The 20,294-nt window shown below is 45.8% G+C and overlaps 1 protein-coding gene across 1 annotated transcript; it reads left to right on the forward strand.

Annotated features, from left to right (window-relative positions):
- Positions 1-579: 579 nt before the first annotated feature.
- Positions 580-9,895, forward strand: LOC116939000 (caspase-3-like). The gene is made up of 5 exons (XM_032946830.2): positions 580-702; positions 2,027-2,278; positions 7,251-7,417; positions 9,091-9,268; positions 9,609-9,895. The coding sequence occupies exons 2-5, from the start codon at positions 2,038-2,040 to the stop codon at positions 9,857-9,859; spliced, it is 837 nt and encodes a 278-aa protein (XP_032802721.1). The 5' UTR covers positions 580-702; positions 2,027-2,037; the 3' UTR covers positions 9,860-9,895.
- Positions 9,896-20,294: the final 10,399 nt, after the last annotated feature.

A 20,294-nucleotide genomic window follows, 5' to 3' on the forward strand; every position in this document is an offset into this window, starting at 1 on the left:
GCACGCGAAGACAGCGGTGAAAGTAGCTTCCAGTAGAAGAGACAGGCAGAGGTATTTCGAGAATGTGGATATGTGGAAGGGTGGTGGGGGGTGAGAGAACAGTGAAAGAGGCAGTTGAAATATGTCCATTATGAGCCCCCACCCCCCCTCCATGAGGCATTCATTAACCAGTGGATTGACAAAGGGTCGTACATGAATAGTATCAAGAGCTTGAACGCTGCACACCGGTTGCGTGCAATGGGCACCAGAAACGCTCTACTCGTAATCCGGAGGTCGCCCGTTCGATCTCCCGGGGCGGCAACACGTACACAAACACGCTGTCATCGGAAACATGCAATGCCTGTAACTTTTCCAAGTCTCGATTGTAGGATTAGCACGCGCAGTCAAGCACGGATTGTGTGGGTGGGGGATATGAGTGGTAGTGGGGGGGGGGGGAGGTGCATAAAAAAGGCACGTATGTCTCTAATCGCCCAATTGCACGGCAGGAAATCGACCGCGGACACCCTGTACAGGTGTGCGTGCGTGAGTCAGCCAGGTAGCGAGCCAGCCAGCCAGCCACGTGCCTCAACACCTTATACAGGGGCGAGGACGCTGAACATTACGTTGCAGAGCTTGTTGAGCACGCCTGGCGAGTGAGCAGGCGGGTTGCATTCAACAAGGAGCGGCTCACTTCACATCGAGTGTCGCAAGCAGGCATTGGCAGTAAGTACTTACCATACAACGCGCGCACACACACACACACACTGATGGGGCAAGTGCTGAAGGCGAGCACCTATGATGGTCGTAGAGGTAGACGAGGGGGTGGGTGGCCAGCACCACGCCCGGCCGCCTTTGTCTCCCCAGTGGCGATGTTCACACATCGCACCAGGTACTCATTTGAGGCCGAGTCGACCTAGGGGAGGCCCAGGACCGGTTCAGATAATCGTCACCGGTGTTGGCCGTGAGCGCGAATCGAACTCGGGTAGCCGGATTCGTAACGCAGTGCGCGAACAGCTGCACCACATACATATACTAGTTGTAATATTATCGAGCCCATTCGACAGCATAAATAGCAGTACGATACAAATTAAAATGTATATTTTTTTATGACGGGAAAGCAGTAACCTTTTAAATCTTGACTTAAAGCTTTCGTGACTGCAGGAATTCATATTCTACGCGACTTTACCGAAAGACCCAAAGAATACAGTAACCTTTTGCTTGACAGGAATTCCAACATCATCGTCTTCCATTTCTATTTGTACACGAATGGCCAGTTGCATGTTTTGAGGATGCATCAGAGTACTATGGATATACTGACCCTCGTCATAGGAATATTGAATCGTCATCACTGGCTCAGGGCCGCCAACAGAGATAACTCTGCCCTACTCGCAATTGAGGATGGGTATGTTTTTACCTTTCACTTTGACACCGAGAGGATGTATATCCCGTGGTTACATAACCCGTTTAGCACGGTTGGCTATGCATGGTGCGAAACACACATCTGTCAACCCCTTGTCAGGGCCTACCTTATTACAGACCAATTCAGATATTATTCGTCACTCCGTGCCCTTATAAATATCAGTGTTCATTCTAAAAAGTCCCATCACAAGAGAGAAACACCTCTACCCCGTATGGACCTGAAAACTCAATTTCCCTGTACAAGAATACGGGTAAACAGTTTGTGTTGACAGGGATGGACAGGTCAACATGCATACTATACAAGGCTAAAACTTTGGCATGGAGGTCACGGTGGTCCTGGAAATGGTTTTATTTTCATAAAATCGAGTGCAATGTTTAAAATAGCTGTAGAAACTATTACATACCCTACTTCATGGTGAGAGATACTTATACCTTATTCTGTGACCGTTTTCGTGAATTCTTGTCTGATTCCCACACCTTGGGCCATGACATTTTTCTAAAAAATACAATTCCCCAAAATCCTAGCCCTATTTATAAACGGCGTCACCAGGATGGTCTTTTATTCTATTCTATTAAACAAATTGACTTTCACCAAAGCACTAATTCAATCGTCATTATGTTTGTGCAGGGACAGAGAAGATGCCGCTTGAGACGTGTGAAATGGTATTGTCCGGTGGAGATGATTCACCCCTGGAGGTGTCGAGTGGGACGGCGCTGATCATTAACATGGTGCATTTCATGAGCAGCTTGGAGCTGCAGGATAGAGAAGGCTCCCAGAGAGATGAACAGTTAATGACCAGGCTTTTGGGCAAAATCGGATTCGAAGTCGATCTGTTACTTGACAAAACTTCCGATAATATTATGAAGGCGCTCCAAGAAGGTGAGTCCACTGCATCACCTCCTGAGTAACGTTCTGACGTTAGGTCCGTTTTTGGGCCAATAAGAAAGATAACAATTCACTGAATAGACACATTGGCTGATGGGTCAAGTGCTAGTAGGAGGACCTATTAAAGCCGACGTGACACACGATGAGGGTCATATGGTCAGCGTCACACCAGGTTCCCTTTGTCTCCCCAGTGTTGACGTTTACACACACCACCACACCATTTGAGGCTGAGTCGACCAAGGAGATGCCCAGGACTGATTCGGATGTATATGTTAGTTTTGGGCATAATCTAAATTCAGGTCGACTGATTCGTAGCACAGTGCGCTAACCACTGCGCCAGTGCTGCGCCCACAGGCCAACAACAACAACAACCGCCATTCGCCACTAAGTGGCGGTGACGTCACCACCATGCTTGTGCCAGGCTATGTGCACTTTGTGGCCACGTGAAGTGTCGAACGCCCGCTGGCAGGAGGTCACGAGGCAGACTCAGGTACCACGGGTCGACTGACTGAGATGGCTGCCCGATGCACCACCTGTGCCCCCTACTGTGCCAAGTTGCTGTGCTTTAGCCACCTGGCAATCCGCTTGTTGTGAGCATCGCTCCTCTGCCATCCGTTGTTGTTGGAGGGCGACTGCCTCCAACTGCTCAGTAGCGTCCTTCACGAGCCTCCTCCACAGAGGCTGATATTGACACGGCTGGTACCAGTCATCGGCAAGTCCACTCAGCTCCACATCCTCTTGTACCACATCACTCCATCTCTTCTCTAGCCTGTGCCGCGCCCGTTTAACCCCTCTATCTGGCCAAACAAAAGATGTTTAGGCATGCAGTGGCTGGGCATGCGGGCTGTGGAGTTTTGCATTGAATTTGGGGCCCACATTGCTTAACTAGCTGACCCTGCCCTACTGGACATCTGTGAAAGAGCGCTTCATAGCTCATTGGAGTCCCCTAGGGTAAAGTCTAATTCTGTTTAGATGAAGTGCTCTTACCAATAACATCTGGCAACACAGCAGGATCTGTTTAACAAGTCTGACTCTGCTGATGCAGCCCAGAATGTCAAAACTGGCCAAAAGTTTGCTTTCTTAAACAAATGCTGCTGATTAACATTTTTTTGAAAGCTAATACAGACTCATGCCAATTCTGTAAAGGGTAAATGACTCGAGGTGCTCCAGATTCTTACGATTGTTAATCATGTTCGCTGAGTAGCGTTGCGACTCAAAAAGTGAATCATCAGTGACGCGTTGCTGAGTGGGTAGGAACAGGAAACTGTCCACGTTTATTGTGCAACAAACTTTCCAACGGTAAACAGGACTTGGGGCCATACAGGTGCAAGTCCTTTCTATTTATAGGGCCACCCGGAGGCATATTGCAGCAGCGAACAATGATGACTGTACATGTGTAATGTCTCCGGACTCGAACTTTAGAGGTTCCTTTTATTTCACGTAACGTAGCTTAGGACCCCGTCGTCGTGAGATGACGCCGACGTGGAGATCGTACGACCGAGCAGACCGCGATGACTTGAAGACAGTGATGACGTGAAGACAGCGACGATGGCCCGTGTCCCTTTCCACAGACCCTGAACATCCCTTTTTGCCCTGCTTATATCCTCGTGGATTCTCCGGGGGAATTTCCACAGCTGTCTCTTTTGGACACTCTGGGGAATTTTCCAACCAAGGACCTCTCCAGACTTGCTGGCACTTTGTCTTTGCATCCAGCCTCGCTGACACCCTGTCTTCACCTCGAGACTTACTGACACAGTCTTTACACATGTACTATACTTCTTCTTTCGTATGGCTGATGTATATGCAGAGCAACAACGACAATTTCACAATCAGATGGTCAAGCCAGATAACTGCGTCAGGAGCAGCGGAATGTATCGCTGTAATGTCTCCTTCGTGATTATGGATCAGGCATTGCGTCGTTTTACGTTCTATGGTCTGACAAATCCTTACTAGGACAAAACCGGTCTCTGTTTCACTGCTGCACCGTTGGGATGAGTTACTATTTTCTTAACTCTTTTGAGTCGATGGTTATAAACCACAAATTACCATTTAAGGTGGACAGCTTTTGCACCATGCAATGCTGCACAGCTTTGTATGTCATTAAATCTATTCCTTAAAGTTGCGAATAATTTTCATGCAAATTTTTCGTTTTCATAAATACGAGGTTTGGCTAATGTCATAGGACCCAGAGTTTTTTGCCACAGCTTGCTCTTAGAGGCTGTTTACATGAGATGTCCTAATTGCTTTTTTTAATCAGCTTTTATAATGTCTCAATAAATAATGCAGTTTCGTGATCGGAGTGACAGTTTCAAGTTTCAAGTTTCATTTATTAGGCATAGCCCTGTGAGATATGCGGCTCTTAAGTCGGGTGCAAACGCAACAAACAAAATATGAACACAGAACATCTAAAGCGACGACGTGCAACAGAAACATCCAGGGATGCTACTATGATGTAACGGTTAGCGCACAGGACCTGTAATCCCGGCTCGGCAGTTAAATCCCATCGCCCTTGGCTGCTCAACATAATAAATTGGTACAATGCAATAGTTGATCAACAGATAACTTTTGGTGGGGTTAAGCGTGGGTATTTCCACCTGTTCCAAGAGACCTGGTCAGCATGGAAGAGTCAGCCAAATTACCCTCTCTGGAACATCGTTCGCATAATCATCAGTGCTCATATCCATCACCGATGGTAATGTAGTGTTTATAAAGACGAATACACTTCTTAGGAGGCACACTCTGTTTATTTTAATTATTTCCTTATACAGTCCTCAACACACACGGAGGGGTATCCGGTCCCCTCACCCGATACACTAAAGAGGTACAGCCTCCAGACTCAGCGTAACCTACACACAGGTCTCCTTGATACCTAAGGAGGTACAGCCTCCTATCTTGGCGAGACTTACACGTCTACCGCCATCCTAGAGTCCTCCGGCTGGGACCTAGGGGAGGCTATCTGACCCACTGCTGGCCCGGTGGGTCCTGACCACTGGGTCCCCGAGCCTTAGCCCTCAGAAGGGCTGGAAGGCTGGGTCCAGGGTCCTAGCTAGTCTTCAGCCCGGGCTTCGGTCTTCGTGTAGGGAGAGAACTCCCCGAGCTCTGTTGGGTCACCCTTATACTCGTTCGTGGCCAGCTATAACCAATCACACATTCCCATGTGGAACTGGCTGATTGGTTCTTACCAAACCGTGGCTACGATCCACTTCACCTTGTCTGACCCCAACCGTTATGTACCCAGAGGTAACGCTGCACTGCCCCTTTTATACCTGGTGGCAATGCAGGTTATCGAACAGTGCGTAGTTAACACCTCTACAGTAATAAGCCCTGTTATTTTCTCAACAAAGCCAAGATGTAGATATGAAGGATGTTACGATAGCAAACACAGAGTCGTGTGCACAGCCGTTTGTCTGCTTCGAGCTTAGCCGACACCAACGGTCAGCAAAATGTGAGTCTTTCGCAATCATACCTCTCGTCTGACAATCGTTTCAATAGTAGGAGGTAATGATGTGGCGATGGCTTGCTCATGCCACTGCTCACGGAAGGACCTCCACTCTCTAAAGAGAGAGCTCCTTCAGAGGTACGTGGGTCTATTATTGCACGCTGGTCAGAAGTTTTGCAAAAGGTTGAAGAGGGCGCAGGTATTGATTAGGGGGGTAAGGCAGTTGGTGGCAAAACTAAAAAAAGATTAGAACCACTTATTTAGAAGCACAAACTATAAAAACAAGTAGAAGTGACTCCTAACTTTTTGAACCAGGCATGCTATTGAGCTGCGCAACGAAAGTGCACTTTCCCCATCCACGGGAAGTTATTTTTTTATGATTTTAAGAGGGTCTTTCAGACGGCTATTGTCACTACGCTCAGCTCATAAAGAAAAGCGGAAGTTCAAGGTGACTTTCTTTCTGTGACAATTATGATAAGAGCAACAGTAACAGTTAAAGGAGTCTCCTTGTTCAGACGAACATTGGCCAGTGCCTGCCTCCACTGTTGGTCCATTGTTGCTCTGCTCTTCGATTAATTATTTGCGGATTTGATTTTCTCCACTGATTGTCGATTCGATTTCTCGGCTTAATCAGATAGCCCGGAAACGTCCTGCCTTCGGGAGGCAGGACGTTGGTGAGGCTGCCATTTTTGGTTCACAGAACGTGGTCACTTACAGCTTTTATTCCATTCGTCAACTTGATCTGACAAATCAAGCCCAGCTCTAGTCCTGAACGAGTCGTGGACATTTCCTTCATCTTGTCGCACGGATGACACACAGTCTCCTTGAATTCAACGATCACCATTGTCCCACCTCGAGTTATCCCTCACACTTTCCAATCCACTGTGTCCACTCGCCGACTCGTGTCCATTGCAATGCGGCTGCCAGGATTTGTACGCGCGTCCCTCTTGCTGATCGCATTACCCCCCCCCCCCCCCCCCCCCCCGTGGTGGCATCTCTCCATTGGTAACCAGTCCGGTTAAGAGTAGAGTTCAATATTCTTCTCCATACCTACAAGGCTCTCAATGACGCTGCTCTCTCATATATACAGGCCCTCCTTCGCCCATAAGTTCAAACAAGAGTCATTCAGTCTTCCGAGTCTGGCCTCTTCTGTGTGCCGAGGTCACGTCTCTGTAGGATGATGGGTGACCGGGCCTTTTCTCGCGAGGCCCCCCCAGGCTGTGGAATTCACTTCCACTTGACGTTCACTCTGCTGACTCCCCCCCCCCCCTCGTTTTATTGAAATCACGTCTTAAGAAGCATTTTTTTGCGGGCTTTTTCTCTTTCTGGAATCCTTTGTTTTGGGGTTGGATTTTATTTGTGTGAGCCTGCGCGCACGCATGTGTTTTTTGTACAGCGCCTTGTGATCTCTGAGTAAAAGGCTCTTTAGAAGTGTATATTATTATATTATTTCCATACAAAAGGCTTGACTCTGCCATTTGTCAGAACTTTAACTGAGCGTGGGCAATTATGTTTATTTGTGCACAGTCGCGGAAAATCGGAAAAATGCAGAGGCCTTCGTGTGCGTCATCCTGAGCCACGGCTGGCATGGACACTTCATGTGCTGCGATGGCACCAAGGTGCACTATAAGGACATCTACAGCCTGTTCAACAACAAAGCCTGGGAACACAAACTCAAGCTCTTCATTATACAGGTGAGTGCATGGCTGTGAATAGGAATGGGATGGTGATTCATGAGCTAAACATACCAAACATCCTGTGTTGGTCAGGGCAGTCCCCATTTCACGAAGGCTGTCGCCCAAATGTTCTGGCGTCATGCTCGCCTCGTGATGTGGGCAAAGGGTGGCAGCTACTTGAACGGTGGACAGGGCTGTTGGAGGCAGAAGCTGCCAGCCAATGTGTCCCAGTTGAGCTTGCCAGAAAATTAGCAGCATTGTGTATTAAGAGGCATAATTGTAATCATAATAATAATTCAAATTTATAATGCGCATTCCATCCTAGGATCCCAATGTGCAATGCATGAAGAGCAGGAAGCAAAAAACAGAACCAGGGCAACCGACCAAACTAAAGAGGGAAGGCCAGTTTAAAGAGATGGGTTTTCAAAGCAGACTTAAATATATCTACCAACTCTGATTGCCTGATTTCAAGTGGCAAGGCGTTCCATAGCTTAGGTGCCACACTAACCAAAGCCCGATTGCCAAAATAGCACAACCTAAACCTGGGAGTGCTGAGCAGTTGGAGATCAAAATATCTTAAGGACCTTGATGGAATATATAAATGTATTAGTTCCTGCAAGTAATGTGGTGTGAGCCCTTTTAAAGCATTATAGGTTAAGAGCAGTATATTAAAATCCACTCGGAATTTGACCGGTAGCCAATGAAGAGATAAGAGGACTGGTGTAATGTGCTCGTGTAATCGTGTACGTGGTGCAAGCACTCGAGCAGCTGCATTCTGAACAAGCTGGAGTCGGCCCAGTGCTTTGCTCGGTATCCCAGCCAGGAAGGCGTTGCAGTAGTCGAGTCGGGACGACACAAAAGCATGGACCAGTCTCTCCAAGTCAGCAGGTGACAGGAAGCGATGCATTCTGTCAATATTTCTTCGGTGGAAAAAGGACATTTTAACCACCTTAGATATATGTGCCTCAAAGGATAATGACCGCTCAAACTGAACACCAAGGTTTCTGACCTCCTGTGAGGGACTGAAATCTTGACCATCAATCAACAAACGAGGCGAACCAATTTTAGAAAATGCTGAGGGGAGCCGATGAATATGGCTTCGGTCTTGTTGGCATTTAGTAGCAAAATGTTTTGGCGCAACCATGAATTCACTACTTATAGTTATGCAGATAGCGCAGATGATGCTATTGCATAGTCTGGCCCAAACCAGATATAAATTTAAGTATCATCTGCATAGCAATGGTAGGAGTAGACAACATGTTGCAGCAGAGTACCCAATGGTGCCTTTATAGATGTTAAAAAGTGATTGGCCAAGCACAGATCCCTGCGGAACACCACAGAGAACCGGTCTAATTGGTGACTTTAAGCCATCCTTTGAAAACGTAGTACCTACGATCCTTTAATTAAGAGTGGAATCTGAACAAAGCTATGCCAGAGTTCCCCATTAAAACTTCCAGTTGCTCAAGGAGAACCCCGTCCGTGATCAATGGAGTCAAATGCCGTGCTTAGATCTTGCAGAATGAGGAGGCTGACTAGCGCCTTTATCTGCTGACAAAAGTAAATCATTGACCACCCTTACCAGAGCAGTATCGGTGCTATGTGCAGGTCTGAACGCCGATTTAAGGTTAGAGGCCACCTACCACCATAAAATTCCGTTATGTTTGCATCTTCTACTGGGGCCGTGTGTTCAGGCTTGCCGTGGCGATAGCACCGACTCCGGCGCCAAGCTGGAGGAAGGCGAGAACTGCGAGCAAACTCAGGAGTCTGGAAACAGAGACGATGCTAGCAGCAGCTTGGACGAGGCCTGCATTCTAAATGACGACCTGTTTGCACCACCCGAGACACTCACATTTTTCTCCACCCCGGAAGGTGTGTACAGAGAAGTGTTTTTCTTCTTACAAAAAATTGTTCATACGCTCCACTGGTGCGTCGTGGTCGGCATGGACCCTTGTGCATGTAATGGAATGGGGGGCCCTTTCGAATTCTCCCTCCCCCCTTATTGTAACCCAGTACCTGGACACCTCTGGCCCATGAGCTCCGGTGCAGTTGCACTGCCTGCACTCTCGACAGCTTTGCCTCTGGCACAAAATTGTTGAGTTTATAATTCGTGCTCCACTTTCATATAATAAATACAGCACATATATCTACGTGTTTACCCATGTGCTTCTTTTCTCCCGGCTGCTCCTTCTCCTCTCCCTCATCTGACCAGGTTACGTTTCATACCGGCCTAAATTAAGCAGCTGTCAGTTCATCGAGTTCGTGCGAGAAGAGCTGACGCGAGCCTGGGAGCAGCGCGTCGAGCTTGTGCAGTCTCTCACGCGCGTGTCCCGCCGCATTGCGCGAGACTTCCAATCGAATTCGAAGAAAGAACAGTACAATGGCAAGAAGCAGATGCCTTGCCTCGTCAGCCACCTCACGCGAGACGTGTACCTCGTGCAGCGGCAGAGCTACACCCAGTGACAACGCTCAAACAGAACAATAAACTCATTTACTGTGTGTTGCTGTGGGGGCATGGGTGTTTTATTTTTGGAGCGTTTGGTGGGAGAAAGCTTACATAGGCACCGTGTAACATGCTCTATAGAAAGTCAAACTGACCCATGGGCCAGAACAATCCGGAACACCATATTGAGAGTAAAAAAAAAAATCTGACTGCATTCTGAAAAGATTGAAAGATTATTTTTTTTTTACTCACAGAAAACCCCTAGACGAATAGAGAGACCCACAGACATTCATAGAAATCCACAAACATGCTCAGAAACCCACAGACATGCACAGACACCCACAGACACACACAGAGTTCCACAGTCACGTGCAGATACCCATACATACTCACAGACACGCTCAGAGACCGACATTCATGCATAGAGACCCACAGACAAGCACAGAGATTCACAGACGACCACAGATTCTGACAGACAAAGACAAAAATCCCCCATATAGCCTTAACAGACTGTAGGGGCAAGTGCTGTTAGCGAGCACCTATGAAGGCCGGAACAGTACACGAGGGGGTGGGTGGCCAGCACCACGCCCGACCGCCTTTGTCTCCCTAGTGGCGATGTTTACACACCGCACCAGGTACTCATTTGAGGCTGAGTCGACCTAGGGGAGGCCTGGGACCGGTTCAGATAATTGTCACTGGTGTTGGCCGTGAGCGGGAATCGAACCCAGGTCGCCAGGTTCATAGCGCAGCGCGCTAACCGCTACACTATCGCTCCCCAGACACACAGACCCACAGACATGCACAGACACACACAGAGAACCACAGACGACCAGAGACCGACAGACACACACAAAGACCCACAGACACACATAGTGACCCACAGACACATCGATACCCACAGATGTGCACAGAGACCCACACACGAGCACATTCTTCTTCTTCGTGTCTCCTGACCAACCTATAGGCCACCGCTTCTGGTGTTACCATTGCCAAATTTTGAGGAGTGCACTGGGGTGCTGCAGGGCATCTCAGGAGATGATGCATGATTTGCAAAAGCCCCATGATTCATGAGAGAGTTGCATCTGTCGAAACACACTCTCAGTCTGTTTAGGCTCCACCATGTGAGCCATTTGGAATTGGAGCCAGATGCGAGTTCCACACTGAGGATGATTCCTCGATGGCTTCATTCATCAGTTTTGTTACTTGGTTTTTCCCATTATTTTTGCCAGAGAGAAGTTCTAGCAGATTCCGGTGATGTGGTCAGTTGTACAGTGGGTCAGAACCCACGACCTCCTGCAAACCAGGCGAGGGAGATAACATCTTGCAACCGTTGCGAACCCAATAATTTCTTCCCATTTCCAGCCCTGGGCATTGCTGGACTGTAAAGGAAAGTGACGATGTGGGGAAGCCTTTATCCAGCAGTAGATTGATCATGGCTATTTGGTTGCCTCTTTTCTGTTTTAGGAGCAAAGATAACGAAGGGCAAAGGTCCTGCGAGCATTTTTCCACAAATCCGTGAGGTTTACAATTTAAAGAAAGACTAACCGTTTTCTTTTCTTTCGCACCCACCTAAAATGCACATTGGCAAGAACCAGACTCCTAATTTTATATTCAAAAGCACGCACTCATGAGCCAGGGTATAAAGGCAAGTGTAGCATCGCTACTGCTGATGATATTGGATATTGGAGTGTAAAGCTATGGAAATTTATAATATAAGTTACAGAAACTGTGTGATTATACATTTTGTATGCTACTTTTCCTTAGAAGTCTTAAGCCTGTTTCATGTGGTATGAATCTCACGTGTATTTATGGTTGTTGCTATTGCTGGATTCGTAGATTTGAATGAGTTGTTTTGCCGTGCTCATAGATTCCTGATTTTATTTTAATCCTTTTTAATAGTATATGTTGTTTGTTTCTTAACTGTCATTCTTATATATGCCATTGTTTCTTTTGATTTTAGGTTAGAAACACTTAGTTCTATGCTCTGCTAAGTTTGACCCAATCCTAGCCAGCTGGCTGAAAAACGTAATGAACAACAACTCAGCATTACAGCAACAAAACGTAATGGTGACAGCTTTGATTCACAGTTGTATTTAAAACAGATCCCAAAACTAATATATACTGTGTCAACATCATACTATTACTAACGTTAACCTTATATCACACGTGATCATAGGTGGTTCTATAAAACATGAAGTTCATACCCATTCATACCCACCATGGCGAGTTAACTCGCTAAAAACGGCCATGATCTACAGGGGTGATTTTAGTTGCCGGCAATTATCACCAGAAATGTATTCTCGTGTTTTTGTCTTGTTTGTTTTAGTAAAGTTATGAACTGCCCCCACTGGACGTGTGAAAAATAGCTGTATAGCTAATCGGATTCCTCCAGTATAAATAATCTGATTCTGATTCTGCATTACTCATGAGCGATTATTGAAAGTTGGCAAGAAATAACATCTAGTGACGAAGTTCTGTCTATCCAGCATTACGTTTGCTTAGCAATAATGGACTATAAGATCAACTGTTGGTGAAATTAATCTGCCCATCATAGCTCATCACGACACACCATCACTTCGACTGGTCACACCATCACTCCTCACTTTATCACACCATCACATTTCACGACGTTACCACACCATTACGTCACATCATCTCACCCTACTATCTCACCACTACATAATGCTACACTATTATACCAACTATCACCCCTACTCCCCATAATCTCACACCATCTCATGACACCATTTTACCACACTATCCCACTAGTTAGTCTATTACACCATCTCACTATCTCAAATATCCATGCAAACTGCAGAGTTTACACGTTGTATTGCCAAAGTCAACCACCTACCCATCAACCAAGACCTCAACGACATTCTCTGCTACCGACTGAAGTCCTCACCCTCCTGGGATTGGGCTGTTACCATCCTAGAATCCAGATCCGGAAGAACGCTGGTGAACAGTGGAACAATGCAGATGTCCATAATAAACACTTCATTCGAGACCCAGACATCGCACACCTCCTGGCTTTGGCATTCCCCCACGAAGACGCTGGTGGAACCATCAACTTTATCAGAACATCAACAGACCAATGCACACATCTCCTTCGTAATTGGAAAATAAAGAATAACTACAGTGTGACTGTCGTTATGCAAACCAAACTATGCACGGACCATATAGTAAACCACTGTGCTTCAGCGGAAGAATAGCAAAAGGACGTGAACTCTCTCTTGAAACCCTTTCGTGATGAGCAGACCTCGACATTGGCATTTCGCTCCTGAACCAGCCACGTAACGAGCGAGGGGGCAGGGGGTGCCTTGGTTTTCTGGTGACCAAAGCGACGAATTGGGTCTCCCTTGACAACCACAATGAGATATGTTTTCAACAGTGTAAAAGAACCAAAACTTATTTAAAACGCAGCTAAAATTATTTTATTGAAAATGCTTTCATTTAGTAGTGGCTGCATTTTGAAAAGACGGAGCTCCCCAACAGACCGTGAAAGTAATGAAAAACATACGGTTGACCTGTATTCTTGTACAAGGAAATTTAGTGTTTCAGGTCCATACGGCGTACATCCGTTTCAATACGGGCCTACAACATTTTTTGTTTATGTTTCTCCCTTGTGATGGGACTTTGGAGGATGAACGTTGAGATTTGTAAGGCCAGGGGGTGACCAATAAGGTCTGAATTGGTCTGTCACCCGTACCTCTCTTCATTATTGACGACTTGCAGCACAGCACACGGGAGATGCCTTCGCAGTGTGACTCACGACCTCCTCTTGATACCAAGATCCAGGACGGTCAGGTCTATCCGCCGCTTCTCGGTGGCTGCCCCAACAGTCTGGAATGCAATCCCTCTGCACATTCGCAGCATCACCTCAATCGTTATAAATTGCATTATTATATGGCTGGTACTTCTTTGGTTCTTTCGGTAAAGTCACGTAGAATGAGAATAAAATAATAAAATAAAACAATAAAATTCTCACGACGTTTCGGCCACAACACAAGTGGCCTTCTTCAGGTGAAAGGAACAAACCTGTCGTCCCGACAGGTGGTCCCGACAGGTTGCATCCTTTCACCGGAAGAAGGCCACTTGTGTTGTGGCCGAAACGTCGTGAGAATTGTATTGTTTTATTTTATTATTTTATTCTCATTCTACGTGACTTTACCGAAAGAACCAAAGAAGATGAATCCTTGCAGTCACGAAAGCTTTAAATCGAAAAATGGCTGGTACTGATAAGGGGTTGACAGGTATGTGATGTGATTAGGCAGAAAGAGCCGCGATATAAAGCCTCGGTACGACCGTGTGAGACAAATCAAATCCTGTACTGGGGTCCCACCTGACCGATTGCCGCACCCCCTCCGCCGATCACATTACACCACTGTCCTGAACATATTTATATAATAGAATATAACCATCTCACCACACTATCTCATTATTAGTCTATTACACCATCTCACCACCACGCAATCATCCGACACAATCACGTCCAGATCCCACACTTTTTTTTAAATTAAGAGAGCGTGACAGCTTGTACTCGGGTAAGCTCAATCTGAGCTGATTGATAGTTGCTACCCCAGTTTCCCACTAGGGGGAACTGTGATCAGACCTGTTCATATTTTGAATAACGAGATTTTTACAACGGGATATTTTGTGGCAACCATTGCCGTTGATGATTTTGCAGCATGCTTTTGTGTCATCCCGAGTTGAACAAGACTTCAGCTTGTTCAGAATGCAGCTGCTCGAATCCTTAGATGTACACCATTACGTGAGCACATTCCACCAGTCCTCTTTTCTTCATTGGCTTTAAAAGAGCTCACCCCACACTGCTTGGAGGAACTAATAAATGTATATATTCCATCAAGGTCCTTAAGATCTTCTGATCTCCAACTGCTCAGCACTCCCAGGTCTAGGTTGCGCTCTTTTGGTGATCGGGCTTTTGTTAGCGTGGCACCCAAGCTATGGAACGTCTTGCCACTTGAAATCAGGCAATCAGAGGAGTCGGTGGATATATTTAAGTCTGCTTTGAAAACAAATCTCTTTAAACTGGCCTTCCCTCTCTTTAGTTTGGTCGGTTGCCCTGGTTCTGTTTTTTGTTTCCTGCTTTTCATGCATTGCCCATTGGGATCCTAGGATGGAATGCGCATTATACATTTTAATTACAGTATTACTATTATAACCATTGCTCTAAAAATCACCCAGTGGCTCATGTCAATAAATAATGCTTGTTTATCTACACTCTCTCTAGCCTCTTTCACACTTGCCAAATGCATCTGAGGCCACGTCCCTATACAAGTTATGATGCATTTTCTCCACAGGCAAGCTGTACCCCTCGATATTATATTCGGCCTTGTCCAGTAGGTTTTGACCAATCGTACCTCCTGCACGTCCACAGTGGTTGTTCTGGCCTGGAAAACAATTGTAGGCCCTCAAAATTGTATAAATTGTTGGCAACATTCACAATATATTTCAGCGAGGCCTTATTTACCTCTACCTATATCAGAACGCAGAAAACTGTCATACATGCGTAGTGACAGGGTGCCATCTGTTGACCATGAAGGGTAACTACGGGTATGTGTGCACAATATAACAGCCAACCATAAGGGGGGTGTAACTGGGCCAAGGGTCAGAGGCGGTGATCAGTCAGGAAGCTCCTGGAACCTGCATGAGAGTTTTAGAAGGGGGGCGTGGCCAGAGGCGGGGCTTGGCCACGCTGCGGAGTATATAAGAGGGAGGTAACCGGAGGTTCGGGGCTGTTGTGGGGGTTCGGGTCCTGGCTGCCGTCGCTGTCTTCACCGTCGTCTCTTCATCATCGTCCGTCCGTATGGCCGATCCGCTTTACGGTCCCCATCATCGTCGTCGCTGTATCAGTCAGGCTGCTATATAGTTAGACGCCGGCGATGTGGCTGTATGAGTGGGTCAGATGTACGTAGCCCAGTGTATATGTTGTTCAGTGACTCTGCCTGTAAAGTGTGAGAAATAAATAAGGAGCCCTCTACAAGTCGTGTCTCTGAAGTTGCTCACTACACATGCATGGCAATGCATAGCCCATTATCACCAACATAATTATGATCAACATTGTTGGCAAAATCATCATTAGAGTGTCGGCAGCTGTGGCCAATAATACATATGTAGTGAGTTCCATGGAGGCATCCACTTGAATTTGGAGGCAACACGTTTATTATTATATGGCCCCAACAAGGCTACTACTTAAATGTAACGGGTTAACTACTTATTACACGGCCCCAACAGGGCTACTACCTAACGTAACAATGAGTTAACTACATAACCGGGTCAGGTCAGAACATACTGCCTGACCCATGATGCCGAACGTGACGACCGAAGATCGAAGCGACGTAGTCCGGCGAGTTGATTCCATAAGACAGCCGCGATTGCTCTCCTGGACCCCCTTTTTTATACCTTGAGCGGGGCTCCCTCCGCCCTCGGCCCCGCCTCCTTCGGGATATTCCCAGAAGGTTCTGGGGCCTCACACCACCTGTCCTTCTCGTCACCTGTCGGCCCCCCTCAATATCCTCTCCTCGTCACGTGCCCTCCCGGGTTCCTCTATACTGTCACGTCCTCGACTGTCTCTCCCTGAGAGCCACCCGGGACCCTGCCCCCTAGAGTCCCTTCCATGCCATAACATACACTTGTGTCTGAGGCTCTCACACGCACAATTCCACTCTCCTGTCAGTGACTCGCGCTAGACGCAGTAGTGACCCAATATATGTCGCTACACATACATCGCATTCCATGGGTGGATCGTAAACACTTTTTTGCAGATCTCAGGAGAATTCAAAACATTAACATGAGGGTAAAACTATTTTCTTTACAGCTGATGGCAAAAAAATCCCCGACTAGGAATTCAAACATTAAAGAACATAATAGCATCTACCAATATATGCCACTAGCATTTGATGTTTATACTCTATAGCAGGGTTCGTTGACCTTTTTAGCTGAGAGAGCCATGAAAGCCACATATTTTGAAATACATTTCTGTGAGAGCCATATAATATTTTTAACACTGAATACAACTAAATGCGTGTATTTTTAACTAAGACCACCAATTTTAGAATATAATAAATCTCTGAATGTATCCTTTTTAATAACGTTCTTATACCAACAACCAATAATAAATAAAATACCTCTTACCATTAATGCGACTTCTAGTGCTGTATGGTTTTGCTGATGGCTTTGTAGTCTGGCTGATACGTGGTGAGGTTAAGCTTCATGCAGGCGTTGAGGCTTTCATCCGTTAAACGGGATCGTAGGTTGGTCTTGATGTTTTTTGGATGTGAGAACGACTGCTCCCATGAATATGTAGAACCAAAACATGGTCAATACAGCAATACTCACACGCTGCAGTGTGTGGTATGTGACAGGAAGCGCGTTCCATGTTTTGACAATCAGCTGGTCTGCGGGTTGAAGTTTTTTTCATTTCTGTCCACTTGTGTTTGCTCGCCAGTTCTGCTTGCTGTCGTTCAAGCCTTTCCAAATCTTCATTAAGTGACTTGAACTTATTCACCCACATGTCTGAGGCCTTCAGGTCAGCAACTTCCAGTTCAAAATCTCTGATGGAGCCACCAGGGATGTAACTCAGGTCAGCTTTGTCCACTGCAAACTCGTGTGGATGAGTGATGAACTTGAAAAGACCAGTGTGCTCACGAAATTCTCCAAAGCGTGCTTTGAATGACTGCTGGAGATCAGATGTGAAGCCAGCTAGCTGCTGGAGATAAAAATGTTAAACGGGGTCACTTGCTGTGCACGCATCTTTAAATTATCTCAGTTTTTCAAAGTGCAGTAAACGACCTGTTTCAATATTCACGATGAAGAGTTCCAGCTTATTTTCAAATGCAAACACTGATTGTTGAAGGGATAAGACTGTATTTCCAATGCCTTGCATTTTCACATTGAGCTGGTTCAGATGTCCAGTCATGTCCACAAGACAGTAAAACTTCAGGAGCCACTCAGTGTTAGCTAGCTCAGAATGCTCGACATCTTTCATTTCAAGAAAAGTCCGGATTTCGCTCAGACAACCAATGCACATTGCTGTGCAAAAGCAGACCGAGATAATGATTCCCAACTTCATCCAGCAGTGTTTTAAACTGGCGATCATTTAAAGCTCGGGCAACAATAAAGTTGACCACCCGAATGACCAGTGACATCACCTCACCAAGCTGCTCGCCACACATTTGAGCACAAAGCGCCTCCTGATGTAGAATGCAGTGAAGACTTAGGATTGGTCTTTTTTCATGTTGACGAAGAAGCGCTACAAACCCTCTGTTTTTCCCCACCATACACGGAGCACCATCAGTATTCACCGAAATAAGGTTATCCATCGGTAGATTTTTTTTTCTTTAGCGAACTCAATGATAGACTTGAATAAATCCTCCCCTCTTGTTGACCCTTTCATTGGCAAAACAGCAAGACTTTCCTCACGCAGTGTGTCACCGGCAGCATACCTTGCAATCACACTGAACTGGGATAAGTGACTTACATCTGTTGACTCATCCAAAGCGAGGGAAAAGTATGGCGCTGCATTTATGTCCTTCACTTGTGTTTCCTCCACTTGATTTGCCATCATTATGGTACAATCGTGAACAGTTTTTGCTGACAGAGGCATGTCTTTTATTCGTTTGATTATCTTGTCTTTATCCGAAAAGTCGTCAAAAAGTTCGTTGGCCACATCAAGCATGAATGTTTTGGCATACTCGCCATCTGTGAATGGCTTTCCGTTTCTCACAATTGCTAAAGAACCAGCAAAGCTAGCCGAATTCCCGTCACCTTGTCTGGTCCATACACGGAGTTGCTGCTGACTAGCTTGCACTCTGGACAGGAGCTCTTGGCATGCCTTCTTTCTGCTGTCCCCCGCTGGATATTTGGATGCAAATGTAGCATGGCGTGTGTCTAAGTGCCGCTCTATATTTGACCGTTTCATCGATGAAATTTTATCATTGCATATTAGACACACCGCAGAACCTGCTCTCTCCACAAAGGCGAATTCTTCTGTCCATTCGTGCTGAAATGTGCGGTACTCCTCATCTTTTTTTTCTTTTCGCCATCTTCTTCATCAAAAGGGTTTGCTCTGCATAAATTATCTAGCTGACTATTTGATTAAAAGGACGGAAGTTTACTTATTGACCTCACAACGACCCGTAGGCTACCGCATTATCCAATAAAAATAGAGTTTTTGTGTCGGACAGCTGGGATTGGCTCCAGCCATCTGCAACCCTGAGCAGGAGTGGGAGAAAATGGATGGATGGATTAAAATGCATGAGAATATTTTATATTTTAAACGTTATTTTTAACACTGTGATTTCTGTAATGTTTTACTTTAATGTCAGCGGAATTATTCATTACTTATCACGTTAATAAATGTCAGCTTAGATTTATTTGCGAGCCAGATGCAGTCATCAAAAGAGCCACATCTGGCTCGCGAGCCATAGGTTGCCGCCCCTGCTCTATAGTGTTCGCAGAGCCTGTTGAGATACCCCAGAATGGATCAGAGTGCTTGGTGTATGGGCCACCACTGCACTAGAGTAGTACTCTGCAACAACCCCTGCAAATCAAGCAATTTTATAATACACTACATTACTTCTTAGCAATACAAGGGCGGTTGCATTATTCTAGAACAGTACAGTACTTAAACATCTTAACTGGTTCAAGTTCTATATGACACTCAGAAGTGTTAACCGAGTCACCCTGATCACAGAAAATATTTTGGCAATGCATAGGAAGATGAACTGGCAGTTGGATTGCCATTTGGAAGATCTCTTGCATGCACATTTTATTTCTTATTCATCAGCTTTTAAAATAGTTTTTAATTTTAAATGTTATTCTTTCTGTAATACCCATTACACATCTTCTTGAGTGATATACTGTTAATTACTGCCGGAATCATATCCAGCGATCATTATTTTAACCCAACATTACAATGTGTATTTTGGGGGCCCAATAAAATTTGAAAATGTAAATTTGTAGCTTATTCCCGTTGTATTGGCTCGACTTTTTTGCAGCAAATTTCAGCTCTAACTTTTCTAGAAGTGTCAGCTAACTCACCCCCTCCTATTCTGGGGAGCCCTAACAGGGAGCCGCGGTGGCGAAACGTTATCTCCATCACTTGGTATAAAGGTCGTGGATTCGATCAAATACCCTGACGCCTGTATATATGGAGTTTCCATGTCTCGCTCCCCGTGGTCACATGGATATTCTCCGGGTTTTCCCTCCACATTTAGAATCATGCGTTTTCACCAAGTATTTGTCTGCTGTACATTTCCACATGAAAAGCCACTTCGTTGCGCTATCATTTGTGGCCGGGTCGTTTTTCTAAAACAAAAAGAAAGAGCAATACAGCTGAGCGGGCTTTACCTGGTAAAATAAAATAAAAAGTTTTGTTTGAATACAAAAATATTCCAATTTTTAAATGTTCTGGTTTCGAGTATCGACGTTGCT

This window comes from Petromyzon marinus, chromosome 5 (assembly GCF_048934315.1).
Source record: "Petromyzon marinus isolate PM22_M1 ecotype Great Lakes invasive population chromosome 5, UKy_Petmar_22M1.pri1.0, whole genome shotgun sequence".
Lineage (NCBI taxonomy): Eukaryota > Metazoa > Chordata > Hyperoartia > Petromyzontiformes > Petromyzontidae > Petromyzon > Petromyzon marinus.

Excerpts from the sequence above, each read along its gene's own strand:
- LOC116939000 (XM_032946830.2), top strand. The coding sequence starts at position 2,038 with ATGCCGCTTGAGACGTGTGAAATGGTATTGTCCGGTGGAGATGATTCA. Across the intron at positions 2,279-7,250 it reads TATGAAGGCGCTCCAAGAAG|TCGCGGAAAATCGGAAAAAT; the intron begins GTGAGTCCACTG and ends ATTTGTGCACAG. Across the intron at positions 7,418-9,090 it reads TCAAGCTCTTCATTATACAG|GCTTGCCGTGGCGATAGCAC; the intron begins GTGAGTGCATGG and ends CCGTGTGTTCAG.